This window comes from Alternaria hordeiaustralica (assembly GCF_023758085.1).
Source record: "Alternaria hordeiaustralica strain BMP 2776 chromosome Unknown scaffold_11, whole genome shotgun sequence".
In the NCBI taxonomy this organism is placed as follows: domain Eukaryota; kingdom Fungi; phylum Ascomycota; class Dothideomycetes; order Pleosporales; family Pleosporaceae; genus Alternaria; species Alternaria hordeiaustralica.
In genome coordinates, this window is record NW_026056783.1 from 347,907 (window position 1) to 365,247 (window position 17,341).

The 17,341-nt window shown below is 52.3% G+C and overlaps 6 protein-coding genes across 6 annotated transcripts; 4 read left to right on the top strand and 2 right to left on the bottom strand.

Moving 5' to 3' along the window:
• Window positions 1–403: 403 nt before the first annotated feature.
• J4E84_006045 (uncharacterized protein) lies at window positions 404–2,250 on the bottom strand (the record flags this gene model as incomplete). Its single annotated transcript, XM_049388637.1, has 5 exons — window positions 404–729; window positions 785–1,161; window positions 1,218–1,627; window positions 1,692–1,983; window positions 2,045–2,250. 5 exons carry the CDS (start codon window positions 2,248–2,250, stop codon window positions 404–406), a joined length of 1,611 nt encoding a protein of 536 aa, XP_049243536.1.
• Window positions 2,251–2,891: 641 nt separating this feature from the next.
• On the top strand, window positions 2,892–4,193 carry J4E84_006046 (uncharacterized protein; the record flags this gene model as incomplete). Its single annotated transcript, XM_049388638.1, has 1 exon — window positions 2,892–4,193. One exon carries the CDS (start codon window positions 2,892–2,894, stop codon window positions 4,191–4,193), a length of 1,302 nt encoding a protein of 433 aa, XP_049243537.1.
• Window positions 4,194–4,961: 768 nt separating this feature from the next.
• Window positions 4,962–6,707, top strand: J4E84_006047 (uncharacterized protein; the record flags this gene model as incomplete). The annotated part of the gene is made up of 1 exon (XM_049388639.1): window positions 4,962–6,707. One exon carries the CDS (start codon window positions 4,962–4,964, stop codon window positions 6,705–6,707), a length of 1,746 nt encoding a protein of 581 aa, XP_049243538.1.
• A 2,075-nt stretch (window positions 6,708–8,782) lies between these two features.
• J4E84_006048 (uncharacterized protein) lies at window positions 8,783–11,403 on the bottom strand (the record flags this gene model as incomplete). Its single annotated transcript, XM_049388640.1, has 3 exons — window positions 8,783–9,192; window positions 9,248–11,308; window positions 11,364–11,403. 3 exons carry the CDS (start codon window positions 11,401–11,403, stop codon window positions 8,783–8,785), a joined length of 2,511 nt encoding a protein of 836 aa, XP_049243539.1.
• Window positions 11,404–12,604: 1,201 nt separating this feature from the next.
• On the top strand, window positions 12,605–13,809 carry J4E84_006049 (uncharacterized protein; the record flags this gene model as incomplete). The annotated part of the gene is made up of 2 exons (XM_049388641.1): window positions 12,605–12,667; window positions 12,724–13,809. The coding sequence occupies 2 exons, from the start codon at window positions 12,605–12,607 to the stop codon at window positions 13,807–13,809; spliced, it is 1,149 nt and encodes a 382-aa protein (XP_049243540.1).
• Window positions 13,810–14,561: 752 nt separating this feature from the next.
• On the top strand, window positions 14,562–15,600 carry J4E84_006050 (uncharacterized protein; the record flags this gene model as incomplete). Its single annotated transcript, XM_049388642.1, has 2 exons — window positions 14,562–15,151; window positions 15,204–15,600. The coding sequence occupies 2 exons, from the start codon at window positions 14,562–14,564 to the stop codon at window positions 15,598–15,600; spliced, it is 987 nt and encodes a 328-aa protein (XP_049243541.1).
• Window positions 15,601–17,341: the final 1,741 nt, after the last annotated feature.

The following is a 17,341-nucleotide window of genomic DNA, read 5'->3' on the forward strand; positions in this document are numbered from 1 at the left end:
ATCGGATCGTCGCGAGATGAGCGGGAAGCGCGAAGAGATGGACCCAGGGAGTTGGTGCAACATCGGTGGCCTGATGCGTGGCTTCCTGCACGGGGCCAAGGCAGACCCCGTAGTGGATTCCAAGACCGGGGTGGCTTATGTAATCTTCGTCTGTGGATGCCGATGTCCCCTAAAGCGGCGCTCGGCACTGTCACGGCAAGCTCCGAGGTTGCTCGCAGGTATGGTCTCATCACAACCTTAACATCGGCATTGGCTACGTTCACTCGGACGGCCGCTAAGCTGCGCGGGAAATGATGGTGCGCTAAGTACACATGTAGTTTCAACTCTGTTGTTAGCTATCCTGTAGGTGCTGGCCACCCACGTGTAGCAGCAATATGGTTTGCGCTTTCCACCTTCCCCGGTCCTAATACACGTAGATGAAGTCTTCGTTTTTCATGTCTGTTAGGTCAGAAAAGCCGTTATCTTGCTCCTGTCTCTGATCTTGTGCCTCCATCTCCACACCTTTTTGTGTCATTTCTTTCTTCTTCAGCATACTTTCGTCAACCCTGACTGCGCTCTTGCCCAATTCTTCTCTGCGCTTCGCGTGCCTCTTGTTCAGCAGTGCTAGGTAGACGGGGATCAAGAGCGCGATGATAGCTACGAGTGCGAACATGACCAAGTTGGCGATAAGGCCTGGCCGGTAAAGAGGCGCGTCGTCCACCGAGTATAGCAGCGGGCCGATGACGTTGCCTGTTGTACGTAGTTAGTGTCGTCTCCCATCAGACCGTGAACAGATATTACTTACCGGTACACATCCCAATGAACACCATAGCCGACGTGCACTTCTTCTTCGTGTCACCGGCGGTGTTTTGAACATGCCAAGTGTATATCAAAGGTGTAATAGCGGCGAGGCATGATACAAGGTAGTAGCCAAAGAGTAAAACGCCCTTGTGCTGGCGCGGCACGGTCAACATCATGATCGTGCCGATTATGGGAAGGATGGCGACGAGGGCGATGGCAAGACCTTTGCGACTCCAGCGCGTTGCACCCCATGAGGAACCCAGGATGCAGACAATCTGAATGACACCGAAGGGTATGTTGAATAGGATAGATTGGAAGTTGGTGTAGCCGAAGTCGCGGATGATGAGGTTGCCAAAGGTGGAAATACCGCCACTTGCTATGCTATGCACGGAACGAACATCAGTAACAAGATCCAAATACAGAGGGCCATTACTCACGATATCGCGATGATGGCAATGAACCAACACCAGGTCTTGAGGTCAATCAAAGTCTCCCAGACCTGATCCCACTTCCATTCTCCTGACTGGATGCCCATCTGGTTAGCCCGCAGACGCTCGACTGCGATGAACCTCTCTCGCTCGGTCAGATATTTGGCTTTCATCGGGCTATCCGGCATTAGGACGAGGACGACAAATGCATACACCACAGTCAGAAGACCGCAGAACATAAAGATGACCTGGTACTTGTATAGCGACTCGCTGTTGATGTGTCCGAGACCGTAGGTGAATAGTGAGCCAACAATGAAGGTGACTCCGTTCATAGCGTTCCAGTATCCAGTCCGAAGAGTCTGTTCGGACCGGCGCCACCACATCGTTGTAGTTGCGACACAAGCCGGTGCGATCATGGCCTACAAGAACGAAGATACGAAGTTAGTATGGGATCCACGCGCATTCCGTACAGTTGCAACTTACCTCGAAAGATCCCAATACGAACCGCAGACCAAGAAGGCTTTTGAAGTCTGTACAGGCGGCCATGATAGCTAGACTGCTACCCCAGAGGAAGATGGCTGTGCCGATAACTTTTCCCGTGGGCAATTTGACCAAGAGGAAGGCTGCGAGGGGCTGCATGACTAGTTGAGCCAAGTATAGAATAGAGCCAAGCCATGAGTATTGACGTCCTACTAGTTTGGCGTCTGCTTGCAGACCAAAGATGGAGACGTAAGACAAAGAGGATTTGTCGAGTTGCTGGAAGAAGTAGGCTCCGCTAGTTGTAGACATACAAAGTCAGTGCATATCTCGTTCGCAGTTGATAAGAAACCACTTACAGCAGAAGAGGGAGGACGCGATAGTCTACGCGCTTGAGAACAGCGCGCTCTTCTTCATATGAGAATGATGCATCATCGACATGAGCGTTGGCCAGAAACTTGGCCGCCGCATCTGCCTTCTCGACTTTCTGTGCAGGCGTAGGATTAGAGTGCTCGATATGTGTGATGGCATCTTCTTTGTGGGCTCCAGAATGCATGGTCGCCATGCTGCCGCAGAACGAAGACTGTAAGACGCTTGGTTGCTCTCCGAATGACTTACCAAGTGACCGGATCGTCTACTTATCAGACAAAAGCCCATGCTCGGATACCAGAGACCGACTGGTTGCGTCTCCCAATCCCGGTCGCATCCAGGTATCGATTGAGCGATGCCCTGGATGGCCATGTGCATTTCGAGCTTCCTGCTTGTGCTAGAAGCCCCTCATAGCTCTGTTGTTCCACGTATCAGGACTTGCAATTCCCTCTTCATTCGCAAAACTACCAGGTTTTCATGAGCTTTAGGCAAGGAGTGAGCTTCCCCGCAGAGCTCACGCGGTAAACTCTATTCCTGGCCATGATCGTCTCTGCTTCACTTTCCCCACGGGGGTGGATGCTGTGGGGCCTCTCTTCTAGACATTGGTTCACCGGTCGGCTATAGTGACGGGAGAATGCAAGATCGACGTCGTGAGATGATGTGGTTCAGCGTTCGGGATTGACTGTACCGAATATCGAGGGGTGTGACCGGGGTAGCGATACACCGATGCATCATCATAGAATATTTCCAAAGCTGTTAAGAAACGGCTAGAGAGCGAAGCCTTTAATCGTCTTATTTCTGATTCAACTTCTACTCTTGTATTATTTGTTAGCGAATATGGCTGGGGAAAACAAGCAAAAGAGATATGCGCTGATTGGCACAGGCGGCCGTTCGTCCTTCTTCTACAGCGCGATAGCAACAACGTACAAAGAAACCTCGGTTGTCGTAGCGCTATGCGATACGAACCAAACCCGACTTGACTTTGCGAACACACAGCTGGAGTCTCTTGGTCATGCCAAGGTTCCCACCTTCAAAGCGGCGGATTTCGATCGGATGATCCGGGAAACCAAGCCAGATGAAGTCATCGTAACAACAATCGATCGTACACACAACATCTATATCGTCCGCGCGTTAGAACTGGGCTGTAATGTCGTAACAGAGAAGCCTATGACCATCGATGCACCACGGTGTCGCGAGATTTTCGACGCAGTAGAACGAACGGGCAAGAAAGTGCGCGTTACGTTCAACTACCGCTACGCACCACACAACACCAAAGTGTGGGAGCTTCTCCGCTCTGGCGCAATCGGGAAAGTGACAAGCATACATTTCGAATGGATGCTCAACACGTCGCACGGCGCAGACTACTTCCGTCGCTGGCACCGCGACAAGCGCAACAGTGGGGGGCTGCTCGTCCATAAATCAACACATCATTTCGACCTCGTCAACTTCTGGCTAGCTTCTCGTCCGGAAACAGTGTACGCACAGGGCAACCTGAACTTCTACGGGCGTGAAAATGCCGAAAAGAGAGGTGTACAGGAGTTTTACACACGAGCCCATGGCAGCGAAGTGGCAAAGAGCGATCCATTCGCACTTCACCTTGAAAATAATGACAAGTTGAAGAAAATGTACCTCGATGCCGAGCATGAAGACGCGTACTATCGCGATCAGAGCGTCTTCGGTGACGGGATAAGTATAGAAGACACGATGAACCTCCTAGTGCGATATGAGAATGGCGCGGTGCTGACCTATTCTCTGACCGCATACGCACCCTGGGAAGGTTTCCGTGTCTCGTTCAACGGGACCGGCGGCCGTGTAGAGATGGAAGTCGTCGAGAACAGCTACGTGAACAGCGGGGGAGACCAGTCGCTCGAAGGATCACTCGAGACGCGATCAATCACACTCAGGAAGCTTTTCGAGAAGCCGCAAGATATCGAGATTCCAGATTCCGTCGGTGCGCATGGGGGAGGCGATGAGGTGTTGCTAGCCGACTTGTTTGGCGAGCAAGGTGCGGAAATCGATCAGGACATGCGAGCTGCAAGCCATGTCGATGGTGCACTCTCAATTTTGACGGGCATCTGCGGTAACAAGTCGATGGCTACGGGGCAAGTTGTGAAAGTCAGTGATGTATTCGTAGTGTAGATGGAAGCTTCATGCCATAGCTTCGTGGCATGCGCAGGTATGCCGTACTGGCCGGCGTGTGATAGAGAACTCTCAAAAGATTCATGCCAGCGCGCAGCAATATGCAACGATATTCAGCGCCTCCGTCGCTCAACTGTTGGATGTGGTGAAAAAGTAAAGTGACTTTGCAGGAGTAAGCGTCATTGTGTGGCACCTGGGGCCGAACGCGACTGCCCGCGTCGCAATCGCGCTAACCTCGACGCGCCTCCCCACCACCTGCACGTAGCTCACGTTCGGGCTGCCTTCACTATCATCGCGCTCGATGCCCGCTTGATCGTCCCCGGCCAGTTCCCAGATCTCAGAGTATCCCTGGAGATGTCACGATCAACACTATCCGTATTGCATCTTCATGTCAACGTTCAGAGGCATTGTAGCCGGTAAATGTCGCCCCACCGTGCCCAGCTGTCAGTGCCCTGACTAACGCGTCACTGCAGAATTTCCTCAGATCAGAATAGACTATTTCCGACAACAACCTGAACATAAGGCGCCTCTTGCATGTTTCTTGAGTCACGTACATTCTGATCATTTAACTGGTCTGGAGTCGTTGAGGGCCCCATTCGTGTACTGTTCAGCTGCGACTAAAGAGGTAAGCGGCAAACCTATGTAAAATGTTTGTCATGCAAAAGCTGACGTGTCTTGTAGATACTCTTGCGACTAGAAAAATACCATTATCGCGTCAACTTCGCCAAAGGCATCCTCGAAAGTCGCAATGTCACGTACGATAGAAGCATGCGCAAGTTGGCCAAGGCGCTTCCTCTGGACACACCAACCGTAATCGAGTTAGCGCCGGGCAACAGCATCAGGGTCACTCTTATCGATGCTAACCACTGCGTTGGAGCTGTCATGTTCCTAATTGAGGGCAGTGGCAAAGCAGTACTTTACACTGGCGATATTCGAGCAGAGGAATGGTGGGTGAACTCGTTGATACAGAACCCAGTACTTCTGCCGTATACACTCGGAAACCGAAAATTAGACTGCATGTATCTGGACACGACCTTTGCCACGAAGAAAAAGCCCTATCGACAGTTCCCGAGCAAGGCGCAAGGTATACAAGAGTTGCTCAGCAAAGTGAGTGACTACTCCGACGACACTATATTCTATTTCCATTCATGGACCTTTGGCTATGAAAACGTCTGGATAGCGTTATCTGCATTTTTGGGTTCTCGAATCCATCTCGACGACTACCGAGCACGCATATATGGCTCCTTGTCCGCATTGGACAAGCGACAACTTCGAGAAGCGGGGCTCGACGTGCCAGCAAGCAATAAAGCACTACAAGAATCTGGACTTGAGATCCGTGAGGCTCCTGCTTTATGCGGTTTCAAGAATGGAAACCACATACAACCGGGCTGTTTGACTTCTCGGGAGGATGTCCGCATTCACAGCTGCGAGCGCGGCATGGGCTGTTCCGTCCTAGACCGCGATACGAACGCCAAGATTGTACACATTATCCCGATCGTCACACGCGCCAACGGTGAAGACATTGCCGAGTTGGGTGCAGGAGGTGGAAAGGGTGACTTGGACCAAAAAGAAGAGCTGGAGTCTGGCGGTATGGGCGACGTCAAGAAGTTGATGGAGCTCTGTGCTACATCCATAAATGATGAACAGTTGCTTGAAAGGGTCATCACCTTACTCCAGCAGAGTCTCTTGGGAGACGGCAAGCTCGACCTTGGTATGCAACTACAAAAGCAGTTTGAAGAGACCCAGCGCGATCTGTCCCTAAAGACCCTCGTCTCTGTGCTATCATCGAATGTTTTGCAAGCTTCGAAAAGCGGACCGCCACTCAACAGGACCATTAGGTTTCCGTACAGTCGCCATTCTTCTTACTTCGAGCTCTGTGGTCTTGTCAGAGCTTTCAGCCCTAGGGACGTCTTTCCATGCACTGTTGACGAGACTCAATGGACACCCGAACTCAGCATACGGAATCTGTTTGGCAGTCTCTGTTCGAGTGAACTTTTCTCTCACGACGTGGTAATGGTGGAGCTGTACAAAGCTAGAGTTGACTACGAAGACCGGCAGAAACGAGGCAGAGAAGAGAGCCCGACGAATACGCAAATGACTGGAGATGGGACTGCGAGCCCGCCTGTGACTCAATTGGTCGTGGAGGAAGCCGTTGCATTACCTACATCATATCAAGCTGCTCCGAAACCCCCGACCGCGATGGACACCATCCAGCCATCAACGATTCCATCCCCATCAGAGACTTCTCCGCAAAACAGTCGTCATGATCAAGTGGCTGTCCAGAGTCCAGATCATACAGTGATCGATTCATCTTCAGCCCCCAAGCGAAAGACCGGAGCCAATACTCCCTCCAGAACGGAGGCTCTGGTACCCAGCTCCCACAAGAAGCAACGAATAACGCATCGACAACTCGCGTATGACGCAGCACTTGGAAAAAATGGCCTTTCTTGGAGCGATTTCGGAGGCTTGGTATCAACTAAAAGCAAGAAGACCCAGGATGAGCAGGAGCTATAAGTGGCACTCCGGCTTCGTGCGGGTTGTATATATGAACGAGTTTCGCGAGAACGTGCGACGCGTCGGTATTAGTCTGTTGCAATTTATTTGACCAAGAACAATGCGGGAATAGCCTTCGTATGAGGTGGTATAGGACTGTGCCCCCTTGTACCAACGTCATACACATCCATGAGCGTATTGCTTCCTGTGCAAGTACAACTAGCCACAACTCTACGGTTCTTGCTTTTCTCTTCGTCTAACTCCTCTTCGTCAATTGCGTCTTGTTATACATCCTCATCTCATCAGGCTGAGTTCTCTCCTCCCAGGAGCTTACCCTGTGCCTGAATGTCCATGTCGCGTCCCAGCCCGGCCTCTCTCATGAAGTCTGTCGCCTGCACCGTATCGACCCACCAATACTCACCATATACCTTCAACGGGAAGTCTTCAACCTCCGCACCTCGTCTGACATGCGACGCAACCGCCGCCTTGAGATCACATTCATAACTCCGCATCAAGGTCTGCCTCTCCAACTCCCAATCCCCAAAGTCGTGTAAAGTAGACAATTGAGCCCTTTTTTTCCAATGGTGTCGTATGGCCTCAAACCGACCGAGGTCAATCGGTAGCCCAGTAAATTCCGTGAACTTTCGTTCCATAGCGGAAGAGAGAATTTGCCATGCGCGTCCATGGCCGTCTGAGCAGAGGTTTCCTGCACGACTACGGCAGCTTTGACAGGAGTATTGTTGGAAGAATGAATGACAGATTTCGTGTAACAGGGTGCCAAGCATGTCGAAACTGTCTAGAGTCGGCTCTATCGTGATATTGTAGTAATAGTCGCGCCACGCTGCGCCCATCACGTCTGGATACTGAATGTGAAACTCATTGAGCCAACGGAATTTGGATTTGCGGTAGAACATGTCAGAGCCGAAGAAGAGGACGTTGATCTGCGTCCACAGGTCGCGGATCGAGGGTATGGGAAAGACTTCGTCGAGACTGGCAGGTGACCCAGCTGGTGTGTTGAGGAAAATCAGCGACATGTAGTGTTGTATCCAGGTTTGAATATTTTTCAAGGCGGTGAGTTGTGTGGTATTGAGTGTGTCGATGGGTCGGTCGAAGTATCGTACTGCCGTTCTCGTCAATGTCATCGCTTCGCTCCGGAAACGCGAAGCCATCGTTAAGGGCTCGTAGCATTGATATCCAAATTCATTTGCGGCACCCTTGAACTTGAGTTTTGGGTGATGGTGAAGACGTAGGATGCAATTGCAGTAGGATCCATAAAGTCGTGGATCACACTGATCACAGCGGCACACCGGTTTGGAGTCGTCCGTGTCGACGAGTTTGCGAAGTTCTTCGAGAGTATTCGGGCATGGTAATTTCTGCTTCTGCTTGCGTCGAAAGACGTTTCTGAGGCTGGATCCGATATCGACCTCGGTGATTATACGAGCAAAGTCTGCTTCCAGACGGCTTGAAGTGTGAATTCCTGGCATCTTGATAATGTTACTGAGCGACCTGCGGTGGGAGTTGATGTGGCGAGTGAGCCCAGGAGGACTTTATAACACCTGCAGCTCCGTTTTGTTAGGGGGTGATTTGATGTGAGAAACTTCGTTGACTGTACTGGCCACGCTGCAGAGCAATGGGGTCGATGATTCACTCAAAAAGATTGTGCTTTTCCCCTCTGATTTGCAACGTGATGTGGGTGATTTATACAAAGATAAGCCGTGACACTGCGATGGAATACTAAAGACGAGCCATTCACAGCTCCGATAACTCATCTCATGCCTGTATGAAATCGTGGTTGAATGTGGAGACGACCACTTCGAACGAACCCTGGCGAACCAGCGTTTCCAACTTACCAACACCCGAACGTGGACACCCAAAGTTGCTTGCAAAGCCCAAGCAATGGTTCGTCCAAAAGAATCGTGTCGAATGAAAAGCGTTCCGAATTCATGAAAGGCGAGTACGTTCCTGAGTTTTAGGTCGGGATATCATTATGCAGTTAAGTGATGCGGGATGCGTATGCCGAAGAACTGTCGTTATTTTATTTGACTCTGGCTCGTAACCGCTCATCGACTTCCTGAATACCACCTCCTAACAATGCATCAGTGCCCTACGCCACCTGCTACCCAGTTCATGAATTCAGGATCGCCTGGATTTGGGAACATTCCCCTATCCTGTGGCGGTTGTCCTTGCGCTTGCTGTTGTTGAACAGGCACGCCTTGATTCAGCTGTTGCTGCTGTTCTTGTTGCCGTCTTCTTTCTTCCTCCTGTCTTCTTTGCCTCTGTGTTCTGTAGTAAAGCAGGAAGGCCAAAGCCCCGCTCAGGGCCAAGATGATGAGTGATTCCAGAATATCCGAATCGATCTCGTCGCCATGATAGCCGTCGCCGTAAAAGTCGTCGCCAGCGGTATGCGTGTCGTCGTAATCATCAGCTTCGTAGTCATCCCAGCCAGCGAGTTCGGCTTCGAGAAAGGCGTTCAGCCACTCCGAGAGTGTCCATTGTTTCTTGACGACTGTAGTCATATTAGCATCCAGATGTCAAAAAAGATGCAAAGAATGATGACTTACCGGGATCTTCTTGAATGGACTTGATGTTGCCGTTTGTAAAAGTGTTCCACCAACTCCGGAACCTAAGCTTGTACAGTGCCAAAACGACAGGTAAATAGGCCTCACGTGGATTCGTCTCCAGAGCCAGATCATAGTGTCTCTTTGCGAGGTGGAAGTCTTGATCAATGCCGATGCCATTCTCATGCATCCAACCCAGGTTCCACATGGCTTGTGCGCTTCTCATGGTCTCAGCTGCGGCTTGGTAACAAGCTGCAGCTTTTTCAGAATCAGGTTGTGTTCCGAGACCCATCAGGTAATAATCTCCCATCTTGACCATAGCATCGACGTTCTTCTGTTCGGCAGAGCGCGTCCAGTATACCAAAGCCAGGAATGCGTCGCTAGCTAGCGAGGCCTTTTGCTTCATAAAGGGCACAAGCGAGTTGAATGTAAAACGAGGCTTGACTTGATCAAGGAGGTAGGCCACGTTGGCCTGTGCGACCTCGAAGCCTTGCTCAGCTGCCATCATGTAGCTTACGAGTGCGGTCTCTAGGTCACCATTCGCATACGCCTCATTAGCTTCGGGGAAAGACGTAGAGACGAGTTCGGCTTTCTCTGCTACGATCTTGTAATAGGTGGCCGCCAAAGGACAGGACTTGGATCGAGCGATACCGTTGTGCGTCATCTCAGCTAAGTAGTAGAACGCCTCGAGGTGTCCATGCCTAGCGGCAAGTTCAAAGTATTTGGCGGCGACGGCGATGTCCCCCTGATCTAAGAAGAGCGCACCTAGCCGAACTTGTGCGACTGCCAAATCCTGGTCGGCAGCCGCGCCGAATAGCTCAGCAGCCTTTACAGCATCTTGAGGTACACCGAGGCCTTTCAGGTACATGATACCCATAGAGTATTGCGACAGCGCATCGCCCAAGTCCAAGCCACGTCGGAACCATAACCTCGCAATCTCGAAGCTTTGCGGCATGCCTTCACCGCGCAGAAACATGCGACCAAGGTAGCCGGCGGCCTTCGCGGCCAGCTTCTCGACGGTAGGCGACACATTCGCATTGGGCTTTCCGTTTTGCGGCCAGTACATGCGCGCAAGCTCCATGAAGCGCTTCTTGGCCGCTGGAAGGTCGCGCTTCAAAGTTCGTGCGCCATCGTAGTTCAGCTTGGCAAGATTGAATGTGGCCCTGGCATCGCCCTTCCGGGCCTGGAGATCCATGTATTCGAAAACGTCGTCGAGGGAAGAAAAGGCATCAGACTGAGCGCTGGCGACTTTGGCATTGGGCCCAGAGCTGCTTGTACTTGCGCCTTCGCCATACACGCCACCCTGATCGTCAGCGATGTTGTATGACTCCCGCGGCATAGAGTGGCCGCCAGGTGGCCCAGACCGCATGTATGCAATAGCCTTCTCCGCTGCCGCTTTGTAGAAATGCACAGCCTCTTCGCAGTTACGCGGAGTAGATATGCCTGCCGAGTGCCTGTACGCAACAGCCATCTCTGACCGCACGTCTCCTCCTTCGGCGCCCAGTGTATAGTATAGCATAGCCTTTGCCTGATCTTGCTTGACTGCTCCACCAATGCCGGTCGCGTACATGAAGCCAACCATGTGCTGTGCCGATGCATTGCCGTTCAAAATCGCGAGCTCGTGGTATCGTCGAAAGGCTTCGGAGTAGTTGCGCGGATGCGTGTAATTGCCGTAGAAGTTCATCTCGGCAAGGGTGAATATGGCGTCGGGATTCCTTTGAGCCGCTGCCTCTTCCAGCAGGGTGACGGCTTGTGACAGAGAATGCCCTAGCTGCTTCGGTTGTGGGTTCGTCGTCAACAGCTCTTGCTGTGGGGGGCCATTCATGAAGAGAAGGAAGAAGACCTCTTTCGCGTAGTACGCGCTGGTACCCAAAATGCCAGACTTCTTATCAAAGTTCCACCATGGTGCGGCAGCCGGTTTGATCGTGTGTAGAAGCGTCGTGGCCTCATTGAAGGCCAGTACGCCCTGATGTGGATTCGCGCCCCCTTCTGTGTTCCCCCATCTTGACTTCCAGGCCTCCTTGCTTTGGTCCGAAGAAACGCATAAGAATAGTGAGAGAAGGACTGCGGGTCTACAAGTCAGTCAGAAGCTTCCTACGTTGCCTGCGCAGGTGCGTACCGAAGAGAAGCGGCACACGCCGCGGTAGCTGTGGCCTCATTGTGGGTATATGTCGAAATTCAAAGTGATGCGAAGAAAGAAACTCATGGCGTCATCTCGGGAGGGCGGAAGCAGAGGCGCGACTACGTGTAGGCAGTCGTGGTGAGGTTGTTTGTAGAGGCCAGCTTTCCACTATCACGGCCGGGGTGGCAGTTGCGCCCCCGATGCGTGGCTCCCGCAGCCAATGAGCGTTGACGTCACTCATGTCACAGGTTCACGCGCTGCAACGTCGCCTTGGGCCTTCCGCTTCGATTCGTAAACGACAACCGAGTATCTACTTGCAACTGATTTTCAGCGCGCTTGCTTCATACCGTCGTCGCTTGTTCCGCTGTCTATGCGGACGAAAGCCCTCGGGCAAGGGCAACCGACCTCTTTCTGCATTTGTCATCGGCGGAAGCACTAACATCCTTGCACGCATCGTCATGATTCCCTTCTCCAGACGCGTTTCTACGCGAAGTCTCTCTCGTTCATTATCGCTGGATAGCACTCTCCTTATCTTTTGACATTATACTGGAAGTCGTATGTCATGACAGTTTTGAATACCTCGGTAGAACGCGAGCCCCTGCTCCAGCCTTCGATATCGCCGCCCTTATCGAATAGGGAGGGCAAAGATGATGAACAGGCCATTTCAGCGTCTAGAGGCGCACTTATAGTTGGCTCCGTCGGTCTCTTGATATTCCTGCAAGGTATGTCTTTCAAAATCTACGCGCTTCGTCACCATATAATCCCGCCTTCGATCATGTGCAATTCCATCTATGCATGAGAATGTGGCAAATCAACAGAAGTCATGTTCTATCAAAATTCCACAAACTATGCGAAACAAACTTGACCTAACCTTCACGACAGCTACGAACATCTCTATCCTTACAACGACCCAATCGTCTATCGCCGCTGATCTTGATGCCTTCGAAACTGCCAGCTGGTTTACTTCATCGTATCTCATCGCCATGTCTTCTCTCGCCCCTTTGATGGGACGACTATGTCAAGTGTTTAGTCCACGGTTATGCATGTTCTTCTCCACTATGTTGATAGCCATTGGATCGGCCATCACGTCCACATCTGTGTCTTTCGAACACTTTATCATCGGCCGCGTTGTAACTGGAGCTGGTGGCGGTGGCATTTTCATCGTTGCTAGCATCATGGCGATCCAGATGACCAGCCCTAAACGAAGAGGCTTGTATATGGGCCTTGCAAACACTGCAATGACAGTCGGTGTCTCACTTGGAGCGGTCATAGCGGGCGCGCTTGAGCCTAGAATTGGATGGGTAAGTGGACACTATCAGATGACGAGATCTAGTGGGCTCAACTGACATAACCACAGAAACCATTGTTTGGCATCCAGGCACCAATAAGCTTTGTGGCTGGCTTGGGTCTTCTCTTTTCAATTCCAGCCAGCCATACTTCAAAGAACATCAAGTATGAAAATCTCTCGATCCGCGAAAAGCTAGCCCGCATCGACTACTCCGGAGCCCTGCTCTTGACCACCACCATTGTGCTCTTCCTTCTTGGCTTATCTGGTCCAAAGGTTCTTCCAACGCCGATCATTCTATCGGCTCTTGCTCTTCCAGTATTCGTTCTAAACGAGGCCTACGTCGCTGGCGATCCCGTCATTCCAGTCTCCGTTCTACGATCTCGTGGAACCCTGTTGACCTGCCTTGGCACGACTGGCTTCATGATGGCCCGTTGGAGTATCCTCTTCTACACGCCCGTATATGCGCTTGCCGTTCGGGGTTGGGCTCCGGCTGTCGCTGGATCAATTCTCATTCCCACTAACGCCGGCTTTGCAACCGGTGGTCTTCTTGCTGGTGTCTTCCATATCAAACGCACGGGCAGCTTCTACCTCCATACCGTCGTTGCGATGGCACTATTTCCAATCACTATGGCTGTCCTGGCTCTCATTTCTACACCAACAAGTCCGTGGGGTCTATATGTTGCTATGGTGTTCCTCAACGGACTTGTTACTGGCGCGGCAACGAACTACGCACTTGTCCATCTGCTCCATCTTACACTCCCGGAGGTGCACCCGATCGTGATCTCTCTCCTTGCTACGTTTCGCGGCTTCTCAGGCTCTTTCGGTTCGGCCATTGGCGGTGGCTACTTCGTTCGCGTACTGCACAAATCTCTGGATGACGGTTTTGCGCAGGCTGGGTTGAAGAATCGCGGTGAGCTCACTCGGAGACTACTAGGGAGTCCGGCACTTGTAGGTAAGCTGGAAGGAAAAGACAGGGTCGTTGCCGTCGGGGCATACGCGGATGCACTCAAGGCATTGTTCCTTTGTGCCGTAGGACTCTCCATCGTCGTCGTGCTCGTACAGGCCGGTACAGGTTGGAAGGAGCCGGCAAAGAGCGAGGGTCAAAGAGCGGAAGAGGAGGTGGAAGTCGAAGACGGGATGCCTGCAGGTGCTTGAGCTCAATGTTCAGTACAGCTATTTTTTGTCTTTTTCGGTTGTGCATAGCCAGGTCAACACTCATCATTTTATGGTGCAAGGACTGCCATTGAGCGCCAATAGTCTCTTTTCCATACTCACCTACCCTTCACTTTCTACGTCTACTGGACTTCACGATGATCTCTCACCGTGAGATCTCCCGGCGCCCTGTCATTTCTTGCGCAGGTACCCGTCATGCATGCTAGCGTCATCATCGCGATCCTCTCACTGTTTCCATCGTCTTCCATTGTGTCACTCGGCTCCTACCCGGTCTCGCTTCGTCTGTTTGTTGTCGTTGGTGCAGGGTCCACTGCATCGCGCCTGCCTATATAAAAATTTCCCACGCTCTCACCTCCGCTCCTGCGACCCCACCTCACCAGCGACGACGTGCGAGATCAATTGTACGATCAAGAGACAGTGACCTCATTGTCGACCGCCTGCGACGCATACTCTGCTTATACAAGGTAAGTTCCTCTCACCTCTGGCGTATTCACACGTCGGTCTTCAGGCCCAGTCAGCCTGCTCCGCAAGTTTGCAAGTGCGCACACTCAGTTTTGAACGCGTCGCGCGCAGACCGCGCGCAGACCGCGAGCTCCAAGCTGCTTCCAGTCTGGATTCTTTAGGCGCTCGACCGACGTCTGTCGCGCTTCACTGCACTGCTGCCGTCTCTGGAGTGCAAAAAGCTAACGAACTGTGTCTAGTTCACCTCTCTCACATCGTCCACAGTCCTCATCATGGCTCGTGGTCCGGCTAACCTGTATTCGACCATGGTATCCAACCCATACCCCAAGGCCAAGGAGCATGTTGCTCGTATCTCCGTTTGCGAGCTCTGCGACCGCGAGATCCTCACAAAGGATTGGAACGGACACAAGAACTCCAAGAAGCACCGGGAGGCCGAAGCCAAAGAGCGCGAAGAGTTAGAGAAGGCCAAGAACCCAGCTGGTACTTTCGGCGGTGACGCTACAAGCTTCGGTGGTGGCAACGAGTTCAGCGGCACCAACGAGTTTGCTGACGCCAACAACGAGTTCGGCTCTGGTGGTGACACCTTCGGCGGCGCTACGACTACTGCCAATGACGGCTGGGGCTCTGCGGGCGGTTTCTCTACTGCAAACACTACCAGCTACAACAACAACGGCGGCGGTGGCGGCGATCGGGCCTGCTTTGGCTGTGGTCAGACTGGCCATCAAAAGCGTGACTGCCCCTCTGGTGGAGGTGGCGGTGGCGGCGACCGTGCCTGCTTCGGCTGTGGTATGACGGGTCACCAGAAGCGCGATTGTCCTCAGGGCTCTGGTGGTCAAGCCTGCTTCAACTGCGGCGAGACTGGGTAAGTCGAACTCTTGTCGATCGTTTTGGAGTGTCAAGCTAACATTTAACAGACATCGCAAGACGGAGTGCACTCAGCCTCGTAAGCCCATGGCTGGTGGTCCTGGTCGCGCATGCCACAACTGCGGAGATGAGGGTCATATGTCGCGCGAGTGCGACAAGCCTCGTGTCATGAAGTGCCGTAACTGCGACGAGGAGGGTCATGCTTCTCGCGAGTGCCCCAAGCCTCGTGACTGGTCCCGCGTGAAGTGCCGCAACTGCAACAACTTCGGTCATGGCGAGAAGCGTTGCCCTGAGCCTCCTGCTGAGGCTGCCGGCGGTGACTGGGGCGATGCCGGTGGCTCGACCGCTGCGGCTGGCGGTTGGGGTGATACTCCGGTTGAGTCGAGCGGCAACTGGGCTGACGACACCACCGCAGCTGCCGATGCCAATACTTCTTCTGGCTGGTAGACCAAGTGAGCGAGCGTCTTTCCATTCGCCTGTTGGCACAATGAAATCTCAGCATTGCCCAACATACACGATTCTTGTAAGGACGACTGACGGATTCGGACATCGATCGAGCCAATGGCTATCGGTAGGGAAGGCTACGAGTCTGATTTGAGCTCATGAACGATGGAGAAGTTCTGTTAGGGTAGTGGAGAGGCAGCCCACGTGTATGCACTTGCAGTTACGTTCCAAGCGAAGCGCGACCATGTACAGCAAGGTACTCCACATAGACCAAACAAACACTAACCCTTGTACGCATATTCACCTGCGCTCCATGCTAACACATAACGGTATGCTACGTGACACTTGCTGCTTTTAGCTCTGCTGTATCTGCGTTCTACTCTCGTCTAACGACCATACTACCCTGCTCAGTACATCGCGTGCCAGCCATGGAGACGACTTTCAGTCACAGATGATCACCACCCATTTACCTTTGTCAAATAAGTAACAAAGGCGGCGGCCACGGTCGAAGGATACATAGTGATCGCCAGAGGTGTTTGCAAGACTTCTCATTGGTGGGACAACATCTAAATGAATCTAGGTATTGCGTAGGTGAATTGCCAGCGGAGTGAAGGATACGGCTGATAGGGGAGACTGGGCTTGTCGTTCCTTATTAGTACCCTTGGCAAGATTACATGTCTCTGCCCAAGGCCATTAAAAGGGCTTGGACGTTTGATTTAATTTACAGAAAGTACATACTTGAGGGGTGCATGGTAGACCCTTCACTGACCTGTGACAGCTTCCAGATATCCCGGTCTTCTTCGTCCGAGCACGCCCAAAAAGAAGGCCGAAACCCTATTGCAGTCCGCAAACACTTGATTAGTTAGACTATTGGGAGGCAAAACGAGTGAAGCGACCTAGAAGAACATACACTACACGATGTCTGTTCTGCATCGTGACATAGCCAAGGTGGAGTCGGAACGACAGCCATAACATGTGAAGGAACTTAGCGGAAACCAACGATGACGAAGGCTACCACTACGGGATGACAGGGCTGCTGGACATCTTGAGGGTCCAGAGATAAGGGCGCGTCCCGAAGGTTTCCAAGGTTCCAAGGTTCTCTCTGTATCAGCCCTGGATGATAAGCCCGGGGCGTGCGGCATCCGGTCCTTTTCCCAACCCGAGATCCAAGCCTGTTGGAATCTCCGGACCTCGTCGCCGTAAGCTTACGCGCATAGCCTCGTTCAGATGCCACCATGGTATTTGGAAACCAGAGCCTTCATGGTGGTCGTTTTGAAGGCGCAAACATGTGGCTGAAGCGACTTCTGCATCTCATGAAGCAGCGGTCAAAACTCTCCAGCGGATCAAGACTTCTAGAGCCCAACGGCGTCTAGTAGTAGGGCTGTAGCGCAACGTCTCCGCACCATAGCGCGTGGAAGGCTCGCTACGGGGTGCTTGCTCGGCGCTACGGAGTTGTCTCCAGCTTCCCCTCGTCGGAACCGTTGAAGTAAGCTTTAGCGGTGACTCGTCCACTGATGCGCTAGCCCTTGACATATTGCCCTACGATCCGATAGATCGAGGATATACCGTGTTGTGATTGATTGACGTTGAGTGAGAAGTCTTGCCACGGCGTAATACGCAAATTAGTTTGAACACTTGATCAGAGCTCGCTTCGTGGACCTATATGTCGTGAGACCACTCCCCATGTCTCAACGGACACCTTGGCAGCGTTGATGCGATCTTCTACCTTTGCGATAATATTTGC